We start from the raw sequence: 26,695 nt of genomic DNA, 5'->3' as shown, positions 1-26,695 counted from the left end.
AGAGGGGAGGGGTGGGAGGACGCGAGCAGGGAACGGTGAGAATTCCTGCTGTGTTAGCATCAGCACCCCTCAGCAACTCCATCAATACTGCATACAGCTGGGAAACTGGCAAAGGTCCTCCGTGCTGCGTTTGCAGGCTCGGCCAGAGGAAGAGAGCAACTCCCCCGATCGCTCGGCTCGGTGTGCCGCTGGAGGGGGGTCGGTCACTCACAGCGGAGCTGCTGCAGCAAGAGGCTGGACAGGACAGCGGACGAGGCTCCGGAGGGACTGATCCAGTGGACAGACGCGATCCCGGAGAGGGACATGACTGCTGCGGGACTCATGCGCTAATATGCTACCGTGTTCCGCAGAGGAAGCTCAGCATCAGGGAGTTTGACAGGATTTCAGGACACCTGCTCCACGCACAGTGGTAAGATGATGTGTTCTCATTCACTGTCAGGGAGTAACTTTTACATGATGTGATGTGCTGCTGTATTTCTTCAAGTGGGGGGGTTGTGTCTGCATTGGTGCTGTGGTCCCAAACAGCACTTGGATGGAAGTTGTTGGAGACAGTAGCACTCCTCCCTGGAGGAAACATGTAAGATACTGTGGTGCAGGATATGAGGAAGATTCACAAAACACCACAGAGACACAGGCTGTAGTTCTCATAGCTGCTCGGGTTTTAATTAAGTGTCATTTAAATATGCATCAATAACACTTTAAACTACTGAATTTCAAGTGTGTGTGTGTGTGTGTGTGTGTGTGTGTGTGTGTGTGTGTGTGCATAGGCTACTGAGAAACTGGTCAATTGCAGAGTTGTTGCACAGCTCCTCTGTAGGGGTGTCCACCCCTGTGTAAACCACAATTCTAGTTTTCCATGACATCATGGAGAGGTTATCGCACAAAGCAGCAGCAAAATGAGCCGATACAAGCGTTTAGTGCCATTCTTAACCAGCTCCAGCTTTATATCCGGCAACTCGAATTTGAACTTGATCATGATGTAAGATGACAGTATAGAGCCACGTGGCATCTATTCTACACACTGAAGGTTTGTTTTTAATTTGTGACCTGTAAAATCATGACCTCAATCAATCTGAATAATGGAAAAAAAAACTGGATTCCCATGTTAAAGTCCACTCTTTGCTGTTTTTCTAATTAAGCAGTGTTAGATAATTGATACACTGATTGTAGCCACGTGGAGCTGTTGTCACTCGAACGTCTCCTGTTGTCAGTACTACTATCTACCTACAGGCAAACAAATCTATCTTTGTACAAATGATCAAGAATGAATGTGTCTCTATCTCACACACACACACACACACGCACATCAGAGCGTCTTACTGGGGATTGTGGTTACTGTAATCCACCTTTTTTTTTCTTTTATAGTTTTAGACACGTAGGCAGTGGAGTAAACAGAAGTAATTCCAAAACTTTGTGGCATTTCGGGGAATATCCTGGCGACTGGTTAGGAGCACGTCTAACTCCAAACATGCCTTGGGATATTGCCTTACCTCCTTCATCCTTCTCGTCTCCTTGACAGTGTGAACAAAATGAGAAATGCAAAAACATCTCAAAGATTAAAACAATTTTATCCATTTTATCCATAAAATTGAAAACTCAGTAAAGTCAGCAGCAAAAAAATAATTAGCCACTAACAGAGAGAGAACAGTCAGTTTACGCAATCAGTGGATGATTCCCTGAGCTTATCTTGAATTTCACAAACCAGGATAAAATGCAAAGCGTGAGTGAGGGGGAAGAGGTGTGGTCACATGTTAAGACTTGTGAGCTGTTGTCCTTTATCAGCTGAGGATCACAGCGTCCAATGAGCCACTAAACCAGCAGCTCCACTTTAAATCAGGTGAAGCTACACGTCCTGAGCCTAGGAGATGTTTTAAAGTGACATCTATTCAACAACAGCTGATTGAATGTCCCCTTTTTTATTAGTATGTTATTAATATTGACTGTCGCAGCATCCTGTCTGCTGCTGCTTGGGTTTATTGTTGATGATCATCATTAGAAGTTGTGTTGAAGTGTGAGAGATGTGACTGCCAGAGCATGGCCTGTTTATGGATCAACCACCAACCAGGGGCTGCACTTCACTAATTCTCCCCTGTGACATTCCAGTAACAGGTCTTACATTTGTAGGGAAGTGAGTGAAACTGACAGCTTGTTTATAGCAGGATTATTAGCACTGCTTGGGGACAGGCCCAACAGTGAGAGAGCGGGATCTGCGTCATATGTTGGGAGGACCAAATGTGCTTAACCTACTTTAGTTTTGCACAAAATATCTTGTACTTGCTGGAACTCCAGGATGGCAGCTCTTTCTGATCCACGTTGTTCGTCAAATTTGTAGCGTTGACAAATTATTATATATATGGTGCAACATGTGAGAGAGGAGGAACATTTCGTGATCCTACACAACAATTTGATATGCTTTTTTTTTGTTTTTGGTATTTAATGAAACACACAACATCAAAGGCTCTGCTGTGTTGACTTGGCCGAATGCAGGAAAATCTGTGTTTGGCACAGAGATTTGGATGAATGGTGAAGGAATACTGTCCAAAAAGATGATTTTCCACTAGTGGGAGATGCTTAGTGTGTTAAATCAGACAATATATTGAATCCAAAAATAATGATTGGCTTTAATTTGAAATCTATGCTATATTTTGACTTGATGTAGTTGCTGCAACAACCTGTTCAGTGAGATATGTCAGAAACAAACAAAAAGCTAGATTCACTGAGTATTTATATTGTTTCACATACACCAAAAAAGGCAGCATGTCACATCCAAAGTGTCACAAGATAAAGCTGAGATGATTCATGAGGAAAAAATAAATTCTGCTACATAAATCTGTATTCTCTTATAATTTTTTTTTTACCTTTTTAGACAGTTTTAATGAAACTCAGATAAAACTCATGATCTCAGTATTTTTTACAAGGGGCCACAGGTACTCATTGCTTAGCTACAACACTTGGATTGTGCAAGAGGTCATGTGTCAAGATGTTTAATAATGATTGATTTAACTTTTAACAGTGTCTTAAAATCAATTAAGTGTATCTTTTGTTTGCTTGTTTGTTTTATTTAAATCTGCAAAGTGACTAGTAGATGTAGTAAGAAGTTCAGTATGTTCCTCTGTAATGTAATGAAATAGAAGGGTCATAAAATGAATATATTCAAGTGCCTGCACCGCAACATTACACTTCCAAATAGTTTAGATTCAGCTGCAGACTTGTGGCCAGTCAGAGGACGTCTTTCCATTTCTCTTGTGTTCTCAGGAACTTTTTCTAAGGAGTGCTCCACTCAACACTGCACACTGTTTTTCTGTAGTTCAAGGACATTAAGATGTGCCCAGAATATCAAACAGTTCTTTTGGTTGTACCTCAAAAGGATAATTCGGTGATGGATTGCACCACGTTGAGTGATACACAGCCATCCTGCATTTGCTAAGATTCATAGCAGCCACTGCTCAAGGAGTAACTCACTACTGTATGAGTGGGTGAAATACCAGAGCTGGCAGAAATGTGAGGGCAACATGGCAACAAAACAAGGGGGATTTTCAAACTCAAGGGGCCCCTGCTTCCCTTTAAAGTGCAATGTGACGAGAAAGTTAATAGATGTTGGAGTGCTGTTAATATTTAACTGTTTTCCGTGCAATATGCATGAACAAAGGTAACAATGTGTGGGGAAATGTTCCTAATTAACACAATTACTTCCTTTTTACAAGCATTAACTTGTTACAGAGACACACAAACAGAAAATGGTTTGACTAGCTCTCCTCAGCAGTTGGAGCTTGTGTCCTTCAGACCCTTCAGTGCAACATCAGCCACTTTGTGTGTTAAGTAACACAAATACAAACACAATCGGTGACTTTGACTGATTAGAAGAACTACAACCAATGGAAAATTCACAGATACACATGAGGGTGTTGAAAGACTTTGTAATTTAAATGAAAAGCTAAAAAGAATCAAACGGGACGCTCTCAAAAAGCAGACAATTAGTTGAAATGAACAAATACAACAAATGACATTTTCACCTCTTACATCATGACAACACGGTCCACGCTGTTATCAGACTTTACAGTCTGTAATTAGTGCGGCACGTGTGTTGTTGACGATGTCGTGCCCTCTGTCCACGCAGATTATGTGGAGAAGCTGACGTGTGCGATGGCCAGCTTGGACCTGCAGGATCTCACACACACAGTACCGTGTTATCGTTACCTCCCTACGAAACAGCCCAGCCTGAGGTTCTGACTGCACCTCCCCTCCCTCTCCCCCCTCCCTCCCTCTCCCTGGTTGTCCCTCAATCCTGGCCCACCATGGGAGGATGCTTCTCCAAACCCAAACCAGGTAACCAAGATGTTTGACTGTACGCTTTCTCTCTCTCAACCTGGTTGATTTAGTTTGAAAGAAAACATGCACCAGACGAGCAGCTTGTGCAGGTTCATAGTATAATCTCTGTAAACTCTGATTCATTTTAATACATCGTATATATATATATAGTATAAAGGTTTTGTTTTTATTGGGTTAAAAACATGTTGAAACACCCTTTTGTTTATTTTGTGCTGCTGCTGTACTCGATTGCATAATACTGTAATGTGTTGTTGCTATCTCCCCACCATTGCATTGCACATGTCATCGTGCTGTTGCTATTTCTAGTCGAGCTGGGTGTTTCATTCATGTAGTAGCTGTAAATTCAGTTGACAACATTTGATAAACTTTTTTGCCCGTCAAACATTTTTACATTGTCAATATCAATATTGAGCTGAAAACACTTGTCCTCTGTGTAGAGACCAGTTATTTTAGCGGTGAAAATAAAACGGTCTTTAACACACACACACACACACACACACACACACACACACACACACACACACACACACACACATATATATTTATACATGTATATGTTCGGTTTGAAGCCACCTACTGTCTCCAAATCCTGTTATATGTCCTCTCAGCCTCCTCTGTTTGCAGTTTATGTAGGAGGAATTTTAATGCGCTCTGTCTCTTTGGTCCAGAGAATTTCATACTGATACATTATTATGAAAATCTGTATTTGTACGTTAGCAGACTAGGAGATTAGGTATCACGCATGTTCAGCTGGGCAGAAACACAGGATCTTTGAGATTGAATGTTGTTATTATGTTGTCATACTGTCATGTTGTTATTTTCATTTTATCACGTGGAGGTGAAGTGAGACAGGTGAGGGAGTAGTTGTCTGTGTAGAAATAATAGAACAGAGGTGACTGTCAAGTCAGTGTCTGTCACAGTGAGACAGTTTGAGGAGAAAAGCTTGTTTAGTTTACCCTCACATTAAAACTGTTTTATCTAGTAGCACTGATTTAAAGCAATCTTTCTGTTACTATCAACAGAACATACACATACATACATTCACAGGTGACTAAATAGAAAATAAAATGAAACATATAGAGTAACTATAACAAATCAAATACACCTCATAATTTGTGGTTTGTTATGTTGTGAGAAGAGAGTTTGAGCAATTCTCAAACATCATTAAATTAAATAATTCAGCACAGACCGTATACTGTATAATGGCCAAATCTTAACACCTGCTCTGAGAAGTTACAGGAGCCAAAGTTGATGACAAGAGTGATTTCAGGTGACATACTGTACCCATACACCACAATACTAATATGTAAACAATGGCATTTATTTTACCTACAAAAACCCAGAGAGACTTAGTGAATAAAACAGTACAACATCCCTCATGGGGAATAACTACAGGTGCATTATTACAGTGACACATGCTTGATACAAATATCCTCATCATTAAAGTATCAAAATAAAACAGAGGTCCTTATGTTAGCACCCAAAACATATAGATTCACTACTTTTACCACTCAACACTTAAATAAGGGAAAAACATTGTGACACTAGGAAGCTACGTCTTCAGCTAAACCAGATAAAAAACATTCTCCCAAAGTCCTGGATGCAGGGCTGGACTCACTTAGATTTAAAATCAAATCATGTTTTTTTAGACGGAAAAAGATCATATTCTTATTTTTAATGTTCCAAAAAATATAAAGACAAAGACCTTAAAATTAAGTGCGGAGTGTAAATGGCAAATAAAGCAAATACATCATATAGTTGAACATTTAGGTGTAAGTGGGAGTCAACTGGCACAGTGACGGCCCCTACGAGGGAGGGAGAGCGTGCAGACATGGCACATTGCCCTCTTCATTTGAATAATAATGTGAAGAAGTGTAGAACACAGAAATACAGTGAGATTTTGCACTATGATTGAGAAAAGAAACCGACTGAAACACTGACACAATCAGAAAAAAATAATTACAAAAGACGTTTAGGTGCTTTTTCTCCACCAGATGAACTTTCTGTAAACTGATCAAATAAAGCATCAGTGTGGTGTCATTCATTCAGCTGCAGATATTACGGCAGCGTTTAGAGATTCTCTTCAGCCGTGGAAAGCTTTCTCTTTCTTTTCTCCTGCAATTGCACTCACTATTATGATTTTCCATTGATTTTAATTAAGACTTGCTCAGCAGGAGAAAATTCCAGCCAGATTACTGTGTAAGAACCGGATGATCAGCACATTTTTCCAGCCGAACAGATAAAGCCTGCTGCAGTGAAAATGGAGTTACACAACCATTTCTTAAAGGTTCACAAATATAAACCCAACAGCAGCGCATCATGTTATCAAAGACAGCTGGATATGTCCCAAAGGACAGATGAATATACTCCACACTAATCGTCTGTGTCACAAAACACTGCTGCTTTAATATGTGCTTATGTGGATTTTGTTATTTTCCTTTATGGAAATTTGATAGTTTAAAGAGATCATGACATAATCTAAAAGCAAGTTATCCTGATGATTTAGATAAATAAGCAATGTGTGATTTGTTTAGCTATTTTACTGCAGTTGGGTTTTCACTTAAGTCTGGCATGAATAACAACAGCATCAAAGCTCCGCATTGGGATGATTTGGCTGATTTCCTGCTGTTAGACGAGAGGCGTGGTGTGTTTTTATTTAGGAAATCTGGATATGTATTGAATGTGAAACAAATGAATGATGGCTGCAATTATGCTATTAGCTAGAAGTTATAAATTAAAGAAAAGGAAAGAAAGAAACAGACAAGGTTGTGCTTATACATTTCCCCTTTCACCTTTTTCCTGCTTCCATTAGTTTAGTTGTACAGTTGTCAGATTCAGTTTAACCCAGAGGCATTGATGTTTGTCCCCGGTGAAAAGCTAGTTACTCTTCCAAAGCACTGTAAGACAGTCACAGAATAACAGAGGAAATGTTCAAAAGCATGATGCAATCCACTGGTGCTTGGTCACATTAATAATCTATTAATCTTCCTTTAACTTTCTATGTAAGTCACGTTTCACAGCTAATGTGACTCAGAGAATTTGTGATTGTGCTGCGTGTGGTCTGTGATGCAGAGTTTCTCTAAGTGAGACGTGTCTGTGTTGTGCAGTTGAAGTTAAAGTGGAACTCTCTCTCCTGGAGAAAGAAAAAGAGGTGGACGGGCTGTCTCCTAATGGCAAAGCGAGTCCCTTTGCAGACTGCAGACCTAACGGGGCCCTCGGACACGGGTCTGATGACGACTCCACCCCTCTCCCCCTGTACCACAAATCACGGGACTACGTGGAGGCTTCAGTCTGTCATGTTAAAGACCTGGAAAATGGACAGTAAGAACTGTTTTTTTGTATTTATTTGATTAACAGTGGAGAGACAAACAGGAGACAACATGTGGAGAGAGCAGGTGTGACCTTTAGGCTGCCAGTGAGCGCTGAACAGTAAGAACCAGGATATCCAGTATGTTTACATTCATAATCATCATAAGCATTGTGCATTAAAGTTATCTGACAGATACCTGCTGGCATTTTTCTTCAGCTTGTTTGTCACCTTTTAAAAGGATCTTTTTGTTTCCCATTCAAGAATACACACACACAACTTGTGTTTTTTGTGTGTTTAACAGGATGCGAGAGGTTGACTTGGGAAGTGGCAGAGCTTTGTTGATCAAAGAACACGGGGAGTTCTCAGCTATGGGTCACAAGTGTCCGCACTACGGAGCACCGCTGGTCAAAGGTCAGTGATATGTCTCAGTTATTTTCTGTTTAACATTGTTAATAATGTATAATAAGATATATTTAACATTTTCATTCCAGGTGTGTTATCTAAAGGACACGTGCGCTGTCCCTGGCACGGAGCGTGTTTCAACATTGCAACAGGAGACATTGAGGACTTCCCAGGTCTGGACAGTCTGCCTACCTTCCAGGTGACCTTCTTACCTTGTCTCTCAACACATTTCCAGTCTCTAAGCATCGTCAAGGAGCGTACACACTGATCATGTCTTTTCGCTCCAGGTCCGAATTGAAAAGGACAAGGTGATCATTCGTGCAAACAAGCAGGTGACATGAGAAAACAATGTGCTGTGTTTTCAGTTTTCAGGAAAATAAACTGATCATCTGACTTATCTGAGATCCTTTTAAAACCTTTCCAGGCACTTCAGTCACAGAAAAGGTCAAAGCCCATGGCCCGATGTTCAGCAGTCATTAACTCGAGCACAGGCTTCAGCCATGTTGTCATCATTGGCTCAGGTTTGTATAGTTTTATCCCTCTTCATTCATTTACTGTCCCTCAGTTGAATTTCAGGAGCTTCCTTATGGTTTCTCATATTCAAAGCCATGTTCCTCTGTTTCGGTAAACTGCCAAATTTGTTTGCAGGTCCAGCAGGTCTGGTGTGTGCAGAGACCCTGAGGCAAGAGGGCTTCACCGATCGCATTGTCATGTGCACCATGGACAGACATCCTCCATATGACAGGCCTAAACTGAGTAAGGTTTGTACACAGACCGCCACCACATAAACTGAAAAACAACTCACTTTGACCAAGAAAGCTATGCAACAGACTGCAGAGGTGCTGCTTTGGTCAGTGGAGGTAAAACAGAAGCTCTTTGGGGAAAAGCTTCGCACTTTAACGCAGCTTTGAAGAAAGTGGCCTGTGCAGAAGTTAACAGACAGAAGTAAATCAAGGAGAACAGGACATTCCTCTATAAAATACCAGGGTGTTTTTGTTGGACTCTATATATATTTCATAAAAGCAGTGTCACCCCAAGGTCCAGTCAGCACCTGAACTGGACCGTGCAGTTCTCTAAAACCAAACTGACATACTCAACACTAACATGCTAACCCTCAGTCCCTAGACAGCACTGCCGAGCAGCTGAGACTGCGCTCCATGGAATTCCTGCAGGACCACGACATTGAGCTGCTCACAGAGAAAGAGGTGAAGACGATGGTGATTAATGATGGTTAATGACATAATGATGGCTCATGGTAATGCTGTAGCCTATTCAGCTATTTTATTTAATCTAGTTAGGAAGGCTTTTTATACAGTTTCACTTGAATTGTGCAAAAGTTCAACTCATACTAAACTTTTGAACTCCTCAAAATGTGTTTTAGGCTGTAGCGATAGATGTGAAAACACGGTCTGTGACCTTTGAAGATGGGCTGAGAATGGAGTACAGGAAACTTTTTATTGCTACAGGAAGCAAGTAAGAAAGAAAATAGATTTCACATGATAATTAAGCAGCTGATTATAAATGAATTAACTGACACCTCCTTTACTTTCATGTCCTGCTTGAAAGACCCAGACCAATGAACTACAAAGGCAAAGAGGTGAAGAACGTGTTTCACCTCAGGACGCCTGAGGACGCAAACAGCATAGCGAGGCTGGCCAACAACAAGAACGCAGTGATTGTGGGAACATCGTTCGTTGGTGAGAAAGGGACACATTCCTACACAACGCATTTGTGCTGATTAAGACAGATAACAAGTGAACAGGCAAAAGGTGAATTAGTTGTTAGTATCAGGCTACCATGAACTGCCGGGCCTTTAACTCGGGTGTAAATATATAAATTGGAATTAAATAAAGTGTTTTCAAGTTTTTAACTCCCATTCCTCTAATACTTTACTTTTAGGAGTTTAATAAATATGTGCCATGCAGAAGCCATAACCTCCTTTACTCAGATTATCCTTTAATTTAACCACTGCATGTATTAACTGTGTACTTCTTTTTTTTTTTGGGCTGATAGGTATGGAGGTGGCTGCAGCTCTAACTGACAAAGCCCATTCTGTCTCTGTCATCGGGATAGAGTCCGTCCCCTTTAAGAAAGCTCTCGGGGAGAAAGTAGGGAAAGCCATAATGAAGGTGGGGACACTCCATAGAATTATAGTGATACTAGTTGAAATGCAAGTCGTGTTTTAGTGATCGATAAATCCTCTCATTAGTAGTCGTTGGATTCTCCCTCTGTATGTGTCCGCGTGTTTACTGTGCCTGTGCTGTGTTTCGTTCTTGCAGCTCTTTGAGGCAAACAGGGTGAAGTTCTACATGCTGAACGAAGTGTCAGAGATGATTGGCCATCATGGACAGGTATTCAGAAAGTGAGAGAAACATCATGACATGATGCTCGGAAGCACTGACTTTGCTTTATTCAGATAGGAACCACAAGACTTTGAACATTCAAACTAGAGTTAAGTTGAGTGTGTCAACTTAAAAGCCAGTGAAAAATAGTTCAAATTATTTCTTTATAGCATTAAATGGAGCGGTTCATAGTGTAGTGGTGAGATTGCCGCTCTTCATGTGGAAGCGTTTGCAGAACTGTTCAAACAATTGTATTTTGAGGACACAATATAGTGCATAAATGTCAAACTGCAATAAAATGGTTGAATTTTGTATTCTGTATAGTAGACACAGTAGAGTTTGATTAGACAGTGTCTTGGTTTTTCCAATGACAAAGAGACCAGTAAGTAACCTAAACAGTTTTGCTGAGGAAACGTATGTTTTCAGGACCTTTAAGAATAAACTCCATTCTTTGTTCAACAACTTACAGAATGTGGAAGCTGTTAATATGTCGATATACACTCTAGTACATGGACTGGACACTTTGTTTTTCCTGTTGCACAGCTGAAAGAGGTGGTGCTGAAGAGTGGAAAAGTCCTGCGGGCAGACGTGTGTGTCGTTGGAGCAGGTGGTTTCAAATCTTGTGTAAAATGTACCTTGCAGTGACACCGAATTATAGCAGATGAACAAACCGCCTTAGCTGATTTTTATTTTGTGCTCTACTGCTCTGCAGGAAGCGTTCCTGCCACAGACTTCCTGAAACTGAGCAGCATCCACATGGACTCCAAGGGCTTCATCACTGTCAACAAGGTGTTCTGGAAAGTTGTCAACAAAGCAAATACAAAGCAGCATATGACATTTGTCCTATTTTGTTCATTTGCTTATTTAACTTTCTTTCAGATGATGCAGACAAATTGCGATGGCGTCTTCGCTGGAGGAGATGTGGTGATGTTTCCTTTCCCGCCACGCAACAACAAGAAGGTGAACATCCCTCACTGGCAAATGGCTCATGTACACGGTGAGTGGGAACTCTACTGATAACTAAGCCTCTTGTAATTTAATCTGACGGTCAAAGACAAGCAAACATATTTTTGTTGTTTAAAATTTACTGACAGGAAGGGTAGCAGCTCTTAGCATGATGGGCAGAGCCACCGAGATCAAAACAGTGCCTTACTTCTGGTCGGCCATGTTTGGGAAAACCATACGCTATGCAGGTAGGTCAGGTTTCCATCTATCTGCAGTTTGTTGTTATGTTTTATTCTGACATTCGATCAGTGTTATGAGGCAGAAGTTGTTGAATTAACCAAACTGTGCTGTGATTGTCGTTACTGCGCTGCCATCTAGCTGTGGAACTCAAAAAGAGAAAGATGACTGAGAATTAAACATGAATTAGTTTGTTTTTCTGTTTGTTTGTCAAGGCTATGGGGATGGATTTGATGATGTCATAATACAAGGAGATCTGGATGAACTGAGATTTGTAGCATTTTATACAAGGTAAATTTTAAAAATGTATATGTATGAGAACAGTCTTAAATAAATATACTACAATATGTTAAATAATATAATATTAATGTGTTCACTTCTAACTGCAGTTGTGCACTAATCTGAATTTTTACTTTCTTCCTTCTGTAGGAGCGAGGAAGTGGTTGCAGTTGCCAGCATGAACTATGATCCCATTGTATCCCGAGTGGCAGAAGTCTTAGGGTCTGGAAAGACGATTAAGAAACGAGATGTGGAGTAAGTCTCCTTCCAAGATTTAAATCTGGTCACAGTTACAAAAGCTGTTATGTTCTTTAGGTTTCTCAGATTTGTGTGTGTGAAGGATAAACATGTCAAATGTTATCACTCATGTGACTTTATTCACATGCAAAGTATTATCTGAGTCAAACCAGTTAACTCATTGTAAAACATGGCAGAGTACCGCAGAGCAAAAACAGCTGTTATTTTGTGGACGTCATAGTTTCCTAATGTTTTTTTGTAGTGATGATATATGACAGATATAGTTGCACAGATCTTGTAGTTATCCATTTGTAGGAGAACTGCTGGTGTCACTTTAAACCATTAAGAAAACATTTAGTGTAGGAGTTAATAATTATTTATCTGTAACCTTCCTTACAGAAACAGTCAATAGATGAGAAAGAACAGTGAGGGTTCAATGTAGATGTAATTATATCAATGATATGTAAACACAACACATGCCTATAGTGTGCTATAAAACACATTATAACTGTTTACACACATCACAAATAATTCAGAAGCTAAAGCTGTTATAAGTGTGTATAATATACATGTTGAGCACCAACCTGTTAACAAAAAAATATTCACTCAAGTCCACTTACTAGATTTCTTTTAAAGCTTTGAAATACATAATTTATAGTATATTCATTCTTAAAAAGTACATTCATTAGTTCTTACAATTTTCATATTACAGTCCTTCCAAAAAACTCTATTAAAACGTTCACATGGGAACCACGTCACGTCTCACTGCATCATAATATTGCTGTTTTAGTATTACTTTTAATGTTGTTGAATACATTTCTGTTTTGTGACTTTGTCTTTTTCCTGCTTTCACTATTTTCATCAATTCTCTCATGTCTTTCGTGTCTCATAATGCAAACCAAACAAATGAAGGATGTTAGCGCGGCTTGGCAAGTACGGACAAATACAAGCTTTTCCTTTTTTTTTTTTCCATCTCGCCACTCTGACCACCTGGAGTTGGCACTAATCCATTGTCTCGTGACTTGACAAACATGTTTCTGTAAGTGTCTCATTACAGTCTTTTGCATTACAGGACTGGAGACATTTCTTGGTTGATTGACAAAGGCTCCCAATGACTTCACAAATGACAGACCCAAAGTCCACAGGACACCTCAACATGGACACTTATGGTGCTGAGACACTGAGCAGCTATCCCTGGACTGGACACACACTTACACACACATCATGGATCTGTTTCAGACACTCACTCCCCTGAGGATGACGCAAAAACCTGCTTTGGTTCCTGAAAGACATTTTAGGAGAACAAACAGAGCCATACATGGTCAGACTACACTGAATCACTGTGTTGCCACGTCTTTTATGATGATGCTGTCATGTTTGACAACGAAGCAATATTGGATCAAGATTCTGTGCTGCTGCAAAACTACCTGTACACTTTGTTTATATGAAGCCAGCAATGGGCTTTGGATTATTATTTTTTTGTACAAATAACATTGTATATAGCTATAATCCTGAATGCACTGTAACAGAATAAGAGCATACAATTTCAACTAAATTTTTCTAAGTTTTAAATATCAGATTTGGTCGCTTGCATACAGACCTTATATCTGCATGGTATAACTTACCGTAATATACTGTAAGTTAAAAATTAAGCCCCAAAACAGAAATATTAAAATGCATCTGCAAACAAAGCATAAACCTGCAACAGGACAACAATGCATAATCACACCAGGAGAATCCTGAATGCAGCTTTAACCAACTGACTAACACACACGCAGCTTTAATTTGTGATAAATTACAATGTTTAGGATAACAGCATACCTCTTCTTATTGGTTGCCTTGCTAGTAGATTGCACAAATGAAATTCTAATCATACTTTGATTACACACTAGTGCTTGCACGATAGCTTAACGTATTTTCTAACAAACAGATCTCTCCCCTTTAGACAAATCCAACAGCAGCTTAATCCCATTTTAGATGAAAAAAATCAGTCACCTCCATAGGGACGTTATTTCTTACTAACTCAGGGAACTGAGGTTTCTGGTCTGGGCTTACTGGGGTTACCGGTCCTTTTGCAAGCAGAATCAAATGTGTTGCTTTAATATTTTTCCCAGTAATTGCAATTTCACGCAATATTTTATCCTCATTCAGAAATTGTTACAGTGTGGAGTGGGGATTAAAACATATGCTTGGTTACATCCCGGTGTGCTGACAATCCCAAGATACTTGAGCCCTGACACATAGGTCGACATTGTTTTAAAAAGCATTACTCTTCCATACAGAGAAGCCTTGGGGGCGTTTTTATAACTAAAACTTTGAAATAAAAGCCTTCCAACAGTGGCCGCTTACTGCTTCATGACATCATTCATTCCAAATGTCGTGTGTCTAAATGTTGAATGACTCCGTGGTTGCTTTTGTTTTGTGAGCTTCTTTGACTTTATAAACCAGGTAAACAGTAAACAGCAAAGTAAAAGTAAGTACAAAATGTTTATTGATTTTCAGGGAAGGTTTCAGTCTTTGTATTGTTTAGGCTAAAAAATATTTATAGACAGGTCAAGCTGAGTATGACTGTCCAAAATACATACATTCACACACAAGTTTCACAAATGTGTAAATGAAATATCTGCTTAAAATGTGGATTTTCTACAGAGGACACCTGCAACACAAATAATAAAAACAAGCAGTGTTTACACTTATGCTGCAAACAGCCGTTGGGGTTTTCTACTCATCATTATTCATTCATTCATCCAAAGTCAGGGGCCCACTATCTCTAAATGTATGTAAGTGACTGTAGAAATGGTGAATACTATAATAATAAATAAACTTTATTCAATGCGGATTAGAAAGGCCAGTGTTTGCCCCAATACAGATATTAAGTATCAGATCAGTGCATCGCCACTGAATAGCACCTAGAAAACACACATCAGTGCAGTAAGTTCAATTTTAACGAACTGTTGTTTTAAATAAGTTAAATCATCACTCCTCTGACTGTGGTTGGTTTGAACACGGTTGGTTTTGGTTTGACAATGATGTTTGGACAAATGACACAACAAAATAAAATGTAGGACAGACTCTGTGGAGGCAGGAGGAAGGTTGAAGCCCCGAGTCTAATTGGCTGCACTGAAAACATCTGTCTGATTATAATGCCCAAGTGTTCTCACAGCATTGGTTATGGATTGTTGGTTATTGCCTATCAGTCAGAATATAATATTCTGGTAACTTATGGAGTCGACATGGCAGAATTCTTGCTATGAACACAAGACTTTAGACTTTGTAAAAACATTTTGTCCCTTACTCAAGTTACTCTCTTTTTCAGAAATTAACTCCATTTGTAAACACTTCACTTCTTTCAAACATCATTCATTAACTACAGCAATCATAACTATTCACATCATTAAATTTGCATTTATCAAACGACTACAATCACAGCTTGTCCTGGTTGTAATAATAAAGGCACTTTTTGATTCTTAACTCTTGAGATGATTCAGATGTAGGCAGTGATCTCTGCTGCATCAGAGGTTACACCTGCATGGCTAACAAAACAGAAAACACAACAGATTATTTGGTGGATGATCATGTGTTCAGAAAGTCTCACTGAAAACCTTTAGCAATATGCCAACAAACATGTGAGCTGTCCTCATCTTACCCAGGATCAGAGGTCATATTCTGCTGCACACTGATGAAGGTACCATTCATATAATTTAGCCTGTGGAGCAAATTTGACAAATGAAACACTTTATTTTGAATTTTTGTTAGCTATTTCAGGACAACAAATTAAGCTAAGTACATTAACTAACATATTAATGCCTAGTAAAGTTGTTGTGCGAAGGTGTTGGCATTAAGTAGTTAACATTAAAAGAACAGAGATTTCCATCTAAAGTGAAATCGAACAGGCCATAGATCTTTGTGTTGTTATGCATAGCAACTTAACTACTTGGCATTAAAAAACATATCTATTACTTCAGATGAATGTTTGCAATATCCAAATAACAAAGAGATTGTAGATGGCACGTTATAACACAAAATAACACACTAACCTTCTTGGTTTTGACAATGTCCTGGATATAGTCACTGTACTCTGCCATTGTCCTCTTCTCCTTCTTTGTCAGAGTTTTATTCCCTTGGCTGTAGAAGAAAATCACATAACAATATTAATTCATGTGTGTTGTAATAGTCCAATACTCACAAGATATTCAGTTTAGACACTGAAAGGCAGAAAATCATCATAATGCAGAATTCCTTTCAGAGTAAACGCCTTAATCAGTCAAAATCGATCATGGAAATGCTCATAAGTAGAGCTTACCCTGCAAAATGCTTTGCTAGGAAAATCAGGAGGTAGCATAAAGCACCAAAAATGATCACAGACAAGACTTGTCCATCCTCTGGTATCCAGTCCCATAAATACATCACAATTCCCTGTGAGACACACGTTGAATAGACAGTCAGAGAACCATACTGTACACAGTAAGCAAAATAATACAGTGGCAAGAAAAAGTAAGATCAAGTTTTTTTTGTGTTATTATTTTAGGCATCATATTTGTTAATACTCTTGACTTAGATGAAGATCAGATCACATTTTATGACAAATGAATGCAGAAAACCTTGAAATTCCAACAGGTTCACATACTTATTCTTGCCGCTGTATAAACAGACATGGGAGACACCTGTCTCTCCATCTTCTCTCATCCTTACTCTCTGCCTCTCTGCTCATATCCTGCAGTGAATGTGCTGAAGATGAATAATATATTTGCAGAGCAGAAAAGCAGAGTGGAAAGATTATCACATACCTTTTCTTGCCACTGTATTTTATTGCTACAATATTGGTCATATCTGTGACTTGCTTATGCATCAGGACTTACTGTGAAGATAATAAGGGCCCGAGCTAGTCCTTCACCCAGCAGCTCATCCAGCTGCTCTTTGGAGAAAGTGTTTACAATGAAACTAAGGATGAAAAGGGCAGGAAGGAAGACGCCTAGAGCCCCACAGAAGAACGAGTAAAGACGGACGCTTTTGTTGTAAGTCACATCAGTCCTGTGTGTGCACAAAGAGAAAAATTCCAATTTCAATATTTACTACAGTGAATCGTGACTCTTAACTCCTCTGAACACAATATGCTATGTTGGGGTCAAACCTGTCCTGCTCCAGTTGTCTTGTGATGGTGGAACAAATGAGGTCACAGTCTTTCTCCAGCTGATCCAAAGTCTTCTGAACGGCCTGGTTGATGGTCTTCTCAATGGTCTGACAAATCCCGTCGATCTGGTTCACACACCTGCTCGGCTAAACAAGACAAAGACCCGTAAGTGCATCGTTCCATCTCAGAGTGGGAGGATCTGGAAACTTCCGTGACAAATCCTGAGGGAATTTTGACTGACAGTTATGTGCACTTAGCAGAAAGTGACAAAACACTTGTTCAGCAAAAATAAATTGGACGTCAGGAGTGGTGCACAAATCTCCCACCCAGAATAAAGGTTTGTCGTTGTAGATCACAGGATGGTGCAGCTGTAACTCAGGACTGGGGCTGCCATTGTCAAAGGAGGCTGACTAAAAGCCATGGTTTACAACCCCTTCCATCCCCCTACTCCTCCAAAATAGTGGATCACTCTCAGTCATGATATTGCAAAATAAATCTTCCAGTTCCCAGCTATCAAGAGCCACTGGCGCTGAAGCTAGAGAGGAGAATTTACAGTCATTGACAATCAATGGCTGTTCACCCTGAAGGATGGCAGAGATATTTCAATCTAGACCCAAACCCCTAGAAGGAGAGAAGCAACTATTTTATGCATTAAAACTGGAGATTAAAACTGAAAGCATGAACATTTCAAGTGGAAGTGAACTAAACCTGTACGTATTGTAAACACACTGTAAGTCAATACCCAATCCAGGAGCACTCAGTTTTCTTTACCTTCTGCGGGTTGGGGATGTATATCGTTGGCATCTCAAAACCACATTTGTTGAGACCTGGACGGCGACAAAGTTCTTGGACTATCTGCATCATCACCCTCTACCGAAAAGAATTAAACAAAAATTGTGCACGTTTAAGTAGAATTTCATTGAGTTAAGTCAATCAAAAGTATTTCAAAGTCTAAAAGTGATCCCACCTGTCTGTCTGTCTCCTTGCCAGCTTCATCTGCTTTACTGAGGTAGAACAACAGCTTGTCTCCACATTTCTCACTGAGCTTCTCCACAATGTTGAGCGTGCGTTTGCACAGCGCTTGGCCCATGGGGTCGAAGAACACAAATATCAGGTCGGCCTGTTCTCCTGCACAGACGAAAATGAAATTCATTCAAGAAAAACGTCATCGGCACTAGAGTGACAAGTTAGAGCAGTAAAGACATACCCAACCAGGTGATGGCGCTGTTCACATCAAAAGGATAGATCATGTCACCATCCACCAAACCAGGAGTGTCCACAAATGTCACTAGGCTGAACTTCTTCTGCTTTGAGGTGGAGATCTCAGCAGACAAGTAGTCCATAACACCTGGAACATACAGACGCTGTGTGTGTACAGTTGTTTCCTTCAGGATAAATTTCATCACAGATGTTAAACAAAAGGAAGCTGTTAACTCTCATTTGCTACTAGAAGCCGCAGTGTGTTCGATACTGAAAACCTAAGAGAGGCCAGTGACATTCAAGATCAAGAACTCAACTGCATAAATGGTTGTGACAGAGTTAAGCATGTTGGCTGTGGACGCCAGATGTTACAATTCTGAGTGAGCGTAATTTGTGAGTGTGTTTTACAGTAAATTCCCCTGTGACAGAGATCGATGGCAGCCATACTCTCACAGATAAAACTTCAATTTTAGCACATGAAAACATTTGTTAGGTCTCACTGCCTCTGCGGAGACGTCTGTTGTCATGGTTACACACAACAGCTCTTCAACTGGCAGCTTTAGCGTAGGGCGTGGGACATAAAGCTAGCCAGTGAAGAACGACTGTGAGGCAACGCACTGTGAGCCCAAGACACTCCACCACTACCACCACCACACACAAGCCCCTGATGCCCCAGGCACTGAACACCAGAACAAGATCACTATTGAGACATAACCCCCACTACTGACAAAATAAATCCCACTCACCACCACATCCTCCCTGTTTACACACACACACACACACACACACACACACACACACACACACACACACACACACACACACACACACACACACACACACACAGAGGCCTGGGATGACACTGAGGCTGTTTCATAGGAAGAGGCAGGTGTTACCGAGCACAAATCGCATCCTTGTGCTGCAATGAGCGGGGCCACTGCTGCTGTGGCACATTAGCATTCTCTTATGTTTCTCTTACTTTACATGGCCACAATGTCAATATATAATCAATACATGTGCTTCCTATTACTTATCTTAAAAGTGTTTTTCCCACATCCTAGCAATAGCGAGATACAACAATATGAGCAAAGCATCATTTCTATAAGGCTTCAGTTACTCAGGATACACATGCATATATCTTTGCATTAAAATACGAGTCCATTTAGAAATTAGCGAATAATTTAGCCTTGATAGATACATATTCATCCATCCTAATTGGAAAAAAGTCCCTAAAGGCTCCTCAAAGCTGATGCTTCTTGTTGATGGAAGTTCCTCAAGTGACTATCACTGGTCAAAGGCTACAAACACTGAGTGCATCCTTTTTCTAAGTCTGAAGCGTTTCCCACAGGAGACAAAACTGTGCAATCAGCAGCTGCACACGCGTAAAGATGTATGATGCTTTTCTGATGAGTCATCCTCAGTCGCTGTGACAGGTAAACAAATGCCTGATAAAGTGTATTTCCAGAGGCGGTGATGAAGTTCAGATAAAAAGCCTCCTCGTATCCCTGCAGCAGATCATTGGTGCTGATGGGCTCGGGCCTGCAGAGTGGAGCTGTTGCTGCTGGAGTCTTGGCAGTGCCGTCTCTAATGGCTGTGACATTTCTCAGCAGCTCCTCCTGACTCCACTGCACTGCTGTCGATGGGGCGTGTGACTCACGCCATACCGTGAGCGCTCCGGTCCGCACCCAGTGAACCCTCACTCTCTCTACACACACACACACACATACATTACTGCCCCTCCTCCCTCCATCCTGATGCTCCCACTCAGACAGAAGGCACACCCAGACTTTCTGCACGACCACCTCAACATTCATAGGCTTCAGACCACTGCACACACACAGAGCTGAAACTAAGCATCCTAAAACAATATGTCGCTATTATGTGTCCTACATTGATGCAGGAGTAACCTCAAATCACATACAGTGGCAAGAAAAAGTATGTGAACCTTTAAGAATTTATTTATATGTGATCTGATCTTCATCTAAGTCAAGAGCATTAACAAATATGATATGCTTAAAGTAATGACACAAAAAATTCAGATCTTTCATGTCTTCACAGATCAGATCACATTTTATGAAAAGAAAAATGCAGAAAACCATAATATTCCAAAAGGTTTATATACTTTTTCTTGCCACTGTATCTCAGGCACAAATGTGATGAGAGAAGAACAGAAGTCTGACCTGATCCATATTATTATGTCAAGGCCGTGACTCATCTAGATGAAATACCTAAGCTTGACCTCAAATCACAAAAGACAAGCCCGACCTGTGAGAGGCAGGAACGCATAAATAACTCATGGCTGCATTTCTTTAACAGAGATGGACATGGCTTATTAATGGAAGGGGAGAAAAGCAATGATTGCTTACCAGCTTCCTCAGTGACTTAATAATATAACCATTACTATTGTTCATAAAGTATAGACGTTATCAAAACAACTCTGCCATTAATAATAGTGATAATAATAATAATTATTATTATTATAATTATCATCTCATTCTCATGTCTGTCTGAATTAGAAAAATGCTGTGGTCCAGCTTAGCAACTTGCAATGACCTGAAAATACCATAACATTTCTAATATCAAACCAAATTTTACTCTGCATATATAAGAAATGGCATCTATACTGTCAAATATTTGAATAATGTATGAACAACCACAACAATGTTGCAGGAATATCCCTAAATACTAAATAAATCATGACATGAACTCCAAACAACAAACTAAATACAAATGAACATCCAGGTTTACATGTTCATCTATGTTCCTCTGTTTCATGCTGGCAAAATGCCGAGAACAGACGACAAGGTCCGTTAAAAACGCTTCAATCTAACTGGATCTGTGCACCAGAGTTTTGTTTTATCTCCGCTTGTGTCTGAATTATGCCCTGAAAATGTAAAACAAATCCTGCTATTCTCCTACTTCATGTAATATATTCATTCAAATCAAGTTAACCTTTACACACTCTGTTTTACAAAACAGTTTGAAAGACTAAATTACCAAGTCCACAAAGGTCAGAGGACCCCTCCAAGGGGCATCAGGCGGACAACACTGTAAGAATGCTACAATATCAGCAGAAGCAGCCGACTGCATAATGTTAATGTGTCTGACTTAAGCTCATTTCTGGAACAGCATGATGTGCATTTTGAACATGTAAAACAACCTATTTAATTTATGGTGAATACACTGTTGCTGAGTACTGGATCTGATAGGCTCCCATGAAAGTGCCCTTGGTGTATGTGAGCCCTAGGTCGCCTACGCCCCATATAACCCACTACTGGTCATAAGCAGCACACAATATTAGCCAGGATTTCTGCCAAGATTATGGAAGAATTATTTCATACTGTGTTTGCTTTAACTAAAAACACTCAACCTTTACATTTGAACTGAGTCTAACGTGAACCTTGAAGGAAATATTCATGAGCCACACAGCAGAGCGCTATCTTAAACTCTGTCTGCAGCTCATGATTACATTCAGCTCCATATTCCTGTAGTAATGTTGGACTAATGCAGCGTCTCCCTGCTGTTGCAGCATATTTTAACTTTCCTCTCTCTGCTCATCCTTTAACGATATTCACTATGACGCAAACAGTAAAAATAAAAAACACAGTTTCAATATCAAAAGCAGAAAGATGTAAAACCACTAGACGCTTGTGACTTCCTTTACCTAAAACACTTAATTGACTATTAGAAATGTTTCTGTCATGTCAAAATCAGCATGCATACAATTCACATAGACTGATTAATAGACTATTTCAGATATCAGTAAAGGAGAAGTACAGTAGAGAGGCCTGTTTTTATTCTTAGCACCAATATCACTACAACTTCAAATACTATAAATAGTGCACTTTGCAGAAACGCTTTATAAGTGTCTGGTACTGAAACAGGAAGAAAACTTACCTTTGAACTCAAGGAGTGGTCGAAAGTGCGGGTAAAGGTGTAGCGTTGCATTCCCCTGTGAAAGAGTTAAAGAGACAATTTGGCAAACATCCTACTGAGACAAACATTAATCTGCAGTTTCTTCCACAGCTCCTTCCTGAACTCAGTGCTACACTGGCTGCTGTGCTGCAGCTTAGTATGTCTGCTTTAAGCTCTCCTTGTACATAGGAGATCATCTTTCCACTCTGCTTTCCTGCACTGCAAATATATTATTCATCTTCAGCACATTCACTGCAGGATATGAGCAGAGAGACAGAGAGTAAGGATGAGAGAAGACGGAGAGACAGGTGTCTCCCAAGTCTGTTTATATGCTGCAAAAATGCCTGAGTGTGTGTGTGTGTGTGTGAGAGTGTGTGTGTGTGTGTGTGTGTGTGTGTGTGTGTGTGTGTGTGTGTGTGAGTGTGCACACCAAAGCTCCTCACTGGCGCAGTATACAGAATGAGAAATCATCACTCACTTCAATACATGCTGACATTCAACATATCCCTTCATCAACCTTCATGGCTGGCTGGATGTTTATTTACTGTTTATGCACCATTTACTGAAGTTCAAAATTCAACAATAAATCTGTCATCAACAAACGAGCTTGAAACACTGACTGAAAATCTGAATATCAAATGATGTTAGCTAACAAACACTGTTTGAAGGCATTAAACGGAGCATGCACCACAAAGCAGGCTGCAAGAGATTACTGAGAGATATTAGGATATTAAGGCTCCCTTTGGTCTAAGGATTTTCATCAAATCTCAAACACAAAGAACTAGTCCTTCTGTGAAAGTCCAGTCTTCACGCTGCTCTTACCGTCAGTGATTCTCTTTTGCGGCCACTTGTGATGAACGTAAACCCCTGGGTTTCAATGGCAACGCCCGTTTTCTGTATGTGCTCTTCAACATACCTAAAGTGACAAGAAAAGGCGTCAAAGACACCAGAGATGTTTAATTTAAAATGACTTTAAACAGAGGAAAGCTGCTAATGCTCACATTTCACAACGTTGAGGATTTTTCTTAGATGACATCTGTCAGTTATTATGAATTAATCTTCCATCTGGCAACTAAACAGTTAATTTTTATTCCACCAATAAACGAGCGTGAAGTCTGATCCATGTATGTGTTATTATTACATTATTGGCTAATTGTTGATCAAATAAATATAGGTCACACTATCAACTAAAGAAAACTAAAGTTTACTTATGATAATTTTATTTTATTTTACTTTTTACATCCTTCAACACAACCTGCCGAGTCCTTTTGGAGCTTTTCAACTGTAGCAGAGTTGTTTGACGCCTCCAGCAAAACACTGCAGCTGCACGGTACGACAATTTTGTGTATTGTGAAACAGGATTTTCACAAGCTCGTTATATTCTCCACTTTAGACTTGGGTGCAGACATATTTAGACATATTCATCTTTCCCTGTCAATGTTGTGAAGCCTGTAAATCCAGATTTCCTCAGGCAAAACTGCTGAATGTCATTTAAACTAAGGAGCTTTTTAGAAGTTATGTGTGAAGATTATGCTTCTGTCTCACTCTCCTTCACACATGGAGCAGAGCATGTGACGGTCAGGCCGCCTGGCACAAATAAATGTTTGCAAATGCCATTAACAACAAGATGTATTACCAGTTAATGAAGGAGCTCTTCCCTGCAGAGTGGTTCCCCATGATCATCACAACAATCTTCTTCCTGGGAGGAAGGAGCCGAACTCCAAGGCTGCTGGCAATCTTCACCAGGCCTAAAAGCACACGTACACAGCAGGTGGCACATGCATAATGTAGATTTGGTTTTAACCCAACATCTCATATCAAATGTGTGTGATGGAAGAGTGAAAACAGCACGTGTCGCTCACGACTCTCAGTAAGTGTCTGTAAGAGTTCAGATTGAGCTTTCCTGTCATGTAATTAGGGGTGAAATTATACGTGGATTAATAACTCTTTAAGCAAAAACAGTGAAAATGTAAATATTATCTGGATCCTGCTTGTAAAATGAGAGAATTTGCTGCTGTTATTTCTCACTTCACTGTAAATGTTGGTTGTTTGGGTATTTTTACTGAATTTGTGACATTTCATAGACATTAATATCATTGAAAGAGTAAAATCCAGAGTAAGCAATATTAATCCTGCAGGAGGAGCCACTGATATTCTGCCTTCAACACAGATGAATGTAAGGTTAACGGAGTCTGCTGGGCTGGAACCGGACTGACTCCGGGCCGTGGACCGGTTCACAGTGTGAGACGGTGTCCGGTGTCCGGTGTCCGGTGTTTGACACAGACAGACAGCTGCTGCACCACAACACCACCTACTTCACACAGGAAACGAGCAGGACTTCACTTTTCAGCTCGCTGAAATTCAGGCAGCACTTTAAGTTACATAAGACCCCAGCTGTGCGCTCTGCTCCAAACTTGGCTCGCTTTGACCCGGGTTACTGATTATTTACCGTTTTCATTGTCCACATACAAACTGAAGCACTCCTTCAGTATCCTCTCACTGGGAGTAGTGATCGCAGACTCCAGAGGGTTTGCCACGGACCGGGGCTTTCTGCCCGACATGATAAACACAGACACCGTCCACCGCCTCTCCTCCCGACGCACCGGGGGAAGGATTTCAGGGTTGCACAAAGAGCCTCCTGTGCGGATGAAGCGCCCCCTGCGGTCACACATTGTCAGTGCATGGATGGGACACACGAGAGTCTGAAGAGTTTTCTATGTTTAATGATTAGCTGAGTTTTCTTTGTTTAATCATTTTAAAGTGTTGACTACATTTCTACAGTAAGTAGACTTAGACCCATATTAAATATCTACGAGGGGAAGATCTGCAAGAATATTCACATTTGACTGGGAATCCAGTCTCCAGTAAAATGAATGGATTATTAACAGGCTATAAATGCAGGAAACAGTAAAGCAGCGTTTTTATACATTTTAAGAAGGTGGATTAGCAAAGTGGTAAATGTTTTATGATAATTGTCAAATCCCAATCTGCAGAACAACTTCAATTACAGGGAAAAGAAAAATTAAGAGAAATGGAAAGTACTTTAAACCCTTGAGAGAAGCTGCTTTATTATGTTACTATATCAATGCATCATTTTTTAGTATAAGCAAATTCTAATTTGAATGGTCATGGTGGAGCGCATTGTAATGTATTCAATAACAACTGACAACAACTAACAACTTAAAACAAATTTAAAACTATTTCTTGAATTGAATCTTGAATGATATTATATGTCATCTGTCTATATCTGGAAAGTTAACAACTGTAGCTGTCAAAGTGTATTTAATAAATTCATTTAGTATCAAGAATTAACCAGCTCCCTAAGTCAAAACAAAAACCAATACTTCAGGGAAAATTGAAATTACCATGGAGCTTTTAAAAGTACAAATGACGATTCAGCCTGAGGAAAAAAATAAAAACACAAAATGTACTGTGCTGACCAAAAAGCTTTTTTTAAATGTTAATTTCATCCACTTTTACACTCAATACTCTCATTCAAATCAACTTCCCATATACTTAGTTATCACTTTATTAAATACAATAAGCCACTGTGAAATGAATCTAGTTAAAAAAAACAAATCCTCCTTCGTGAAGGTGATCCAGTCAGTTTTTAAAACTTAAATTAAAACTTTAACATGTTGATTCAACTGTGGTCGTTTTATTCTCTTTCTCTCTCTTCTTATACAGAGTGAGTGTTTTTTTGTTATTTAAACTATCCCCATTGGTATAAAAGAGTGGACAAAATAACAAAAGCAATCTTTAGCATAACACAGCACAGTGGAACAGCGCCACATGCGTCATCTTCCAAAATGACATGTGTCAATGAGGCACTGACACAATACATTAAACCAGAGGAAGACATGCACACGTCATGGACATATTATCAAAAAGTCTATTTCTTACATGGCCACACAATTAAAAGCACCTCATGGCTGAACATGTAGGATGTCTGAACATAACTGTGCACACCGAGATGTGACGCTGAAGCTCCACTCTAGCTGCTTCATATGACAATGTGTTAAGATTTTGTTGTTGATTTTCTATCCACATGGGTTTGACTTGTGATGTTCACTGTCACATTTGTGTTTCTTCAGCTCCAGGATCTGTCTGCAGATGATATCAACTCCGTCTGGAGCTCACAAAGCGCGACAGTAGTCTATTAGGAAAGAAGTGTAAATTCTGTTTTATGGTTGAGTTCAGACTCAAGTGGCCAAATTGTTGTGTGAGGCTGCAGCAAGATTAAATGTTTTTGGCTGGTAAAGCACTCAACTGTTTGGGTCATGTGTGCAGAACAGCATGTCCCTGAAAAGCTTCAGGATTTATTTCCAGCAGTGTAGAGCGAATGCTGTTAGAAATCCACATGGAATC

The 26,695-nt window shown here is 39.9% G+C and overlaps 2 protein-coding genes across 5 annotated transcripts; one reads left to right on the top strand and one right to left on the bottom strand.

Annotated features, from left to right (window-relative positions):
• The first annotated feature begins 4,273 nt into the window (after positions 1–4,273).
• On the top strand, positions 4,274–14,490 carry LOC113150782 (apoptosis inducing factor mitochondria associated 3). Of its 2 annotated transcripts, XM_026343474.1 has the most exons (20): positions 4,274–4,326; positions 7,437–7,650; positions 7,941–8,050; positions 8,131–8,240; positions 8,329–8,373; positions 8,466–8,562; positions 8,690–8,802; positions 9,160–9,246; positions 9,423–9,514; positions 9,608–9,738; positions 10,055–10,170; positions 10,321–10,392; positions 10,927–10,990; positions 11,096–11,172; positions 11,263–11,380; positions 11,478–11,576; positions 11,781–11,856; positions 11,995–12,099; positions 12,994–13,014; positions 13,154–14,490. In XM_026343474.1, the coding sequence occupies exons 1-20, from the start codon at positions 4,296–4,298 to the stop codon at positions 13,194–13,196; spliced, it is 1,821 nt and encodes a 606-aa protein (XP_026199259.1). In that variant the 5' UTR covers positions 4,274–4,295; the 3' UTR covers positions 13,197–14,490. The 2 variants fall into 2 exon arrangements, with proteins under 2 accessions (XP_026199259.1, XP_026199260.1); XM_026343475.1 differs by lacking the exon at positions 12,994–13,014.
• Positions 14,491–14,549: 59 nt separating this feature from the next.
• Positions 14,550–24,933, bottom strand: si:dkey-98f17.5 (uncharacterized protein LOC569123 homolog). Of its 3 annotated transcripts, none has more exons than XM_026343476.1 (13): positions 24,777–24,933; positions 23,964–24,075; positions 23,150–23,243; positions 22,310–22,364; positions 18,420–18,560; positions 18,180–18,340; positions 17,984–18,082; positions 17,213–17,358; positions 16,941–17,112; positions 16,385–16,497; positions 16,119–16,206; positions 15,728–15,787; positions 14,550–15,614 (listed from the first exon to the last, which is right to left on the bottom strand). In XM_026343476.1, the coding sequence occupies exons 1-12, from the start codon at positions 24,886–24,888 to the stop codon at positions 15,734–15,736; spliced, it is 1,347 nt and encodes a 448-aa protein (XP_026199261.1). In that variant the 5' UTR covers positions 24,889–24,933; the 3' UTR covers positions 14,550–15,614; positions 15,728–15,733. The 3 variants fall into 3 exon arrangements, with proteins under 3 accessions (XP_026199261.1, XP_026199263.1, XP_026199262.1); XM_026343478.1 differs by having other exon boundaries at positions 23,964–24,638; positions 24,777–24,868; XM_026343477.1 differs by having other exon boundaries at positions 23,964–24,641; positions 24,777–24,852.
• Between the last annotated feature and the right edge of the window lie 1,762 nt (positions 24,934–26,695).

This window comes from Anabas testudineus, chromosome 9, assembly GCF_900324465.2.
Source record: "Anabas testudineus chromosome 9, fAnaTes1.2, whole genome shotgun sequence".
Lineage (NCBI taxonomy): Eukaryota > Metazoa > Chordata > Actinopteri > Anabantiformes > Anabantidae > Anabas > Anabas testudineus.
The sequence above is the reverse complement of the archived record's forward strand: the minus strand, read 5'-3'. Positions and strand labels throughout refer to the sequence as shown.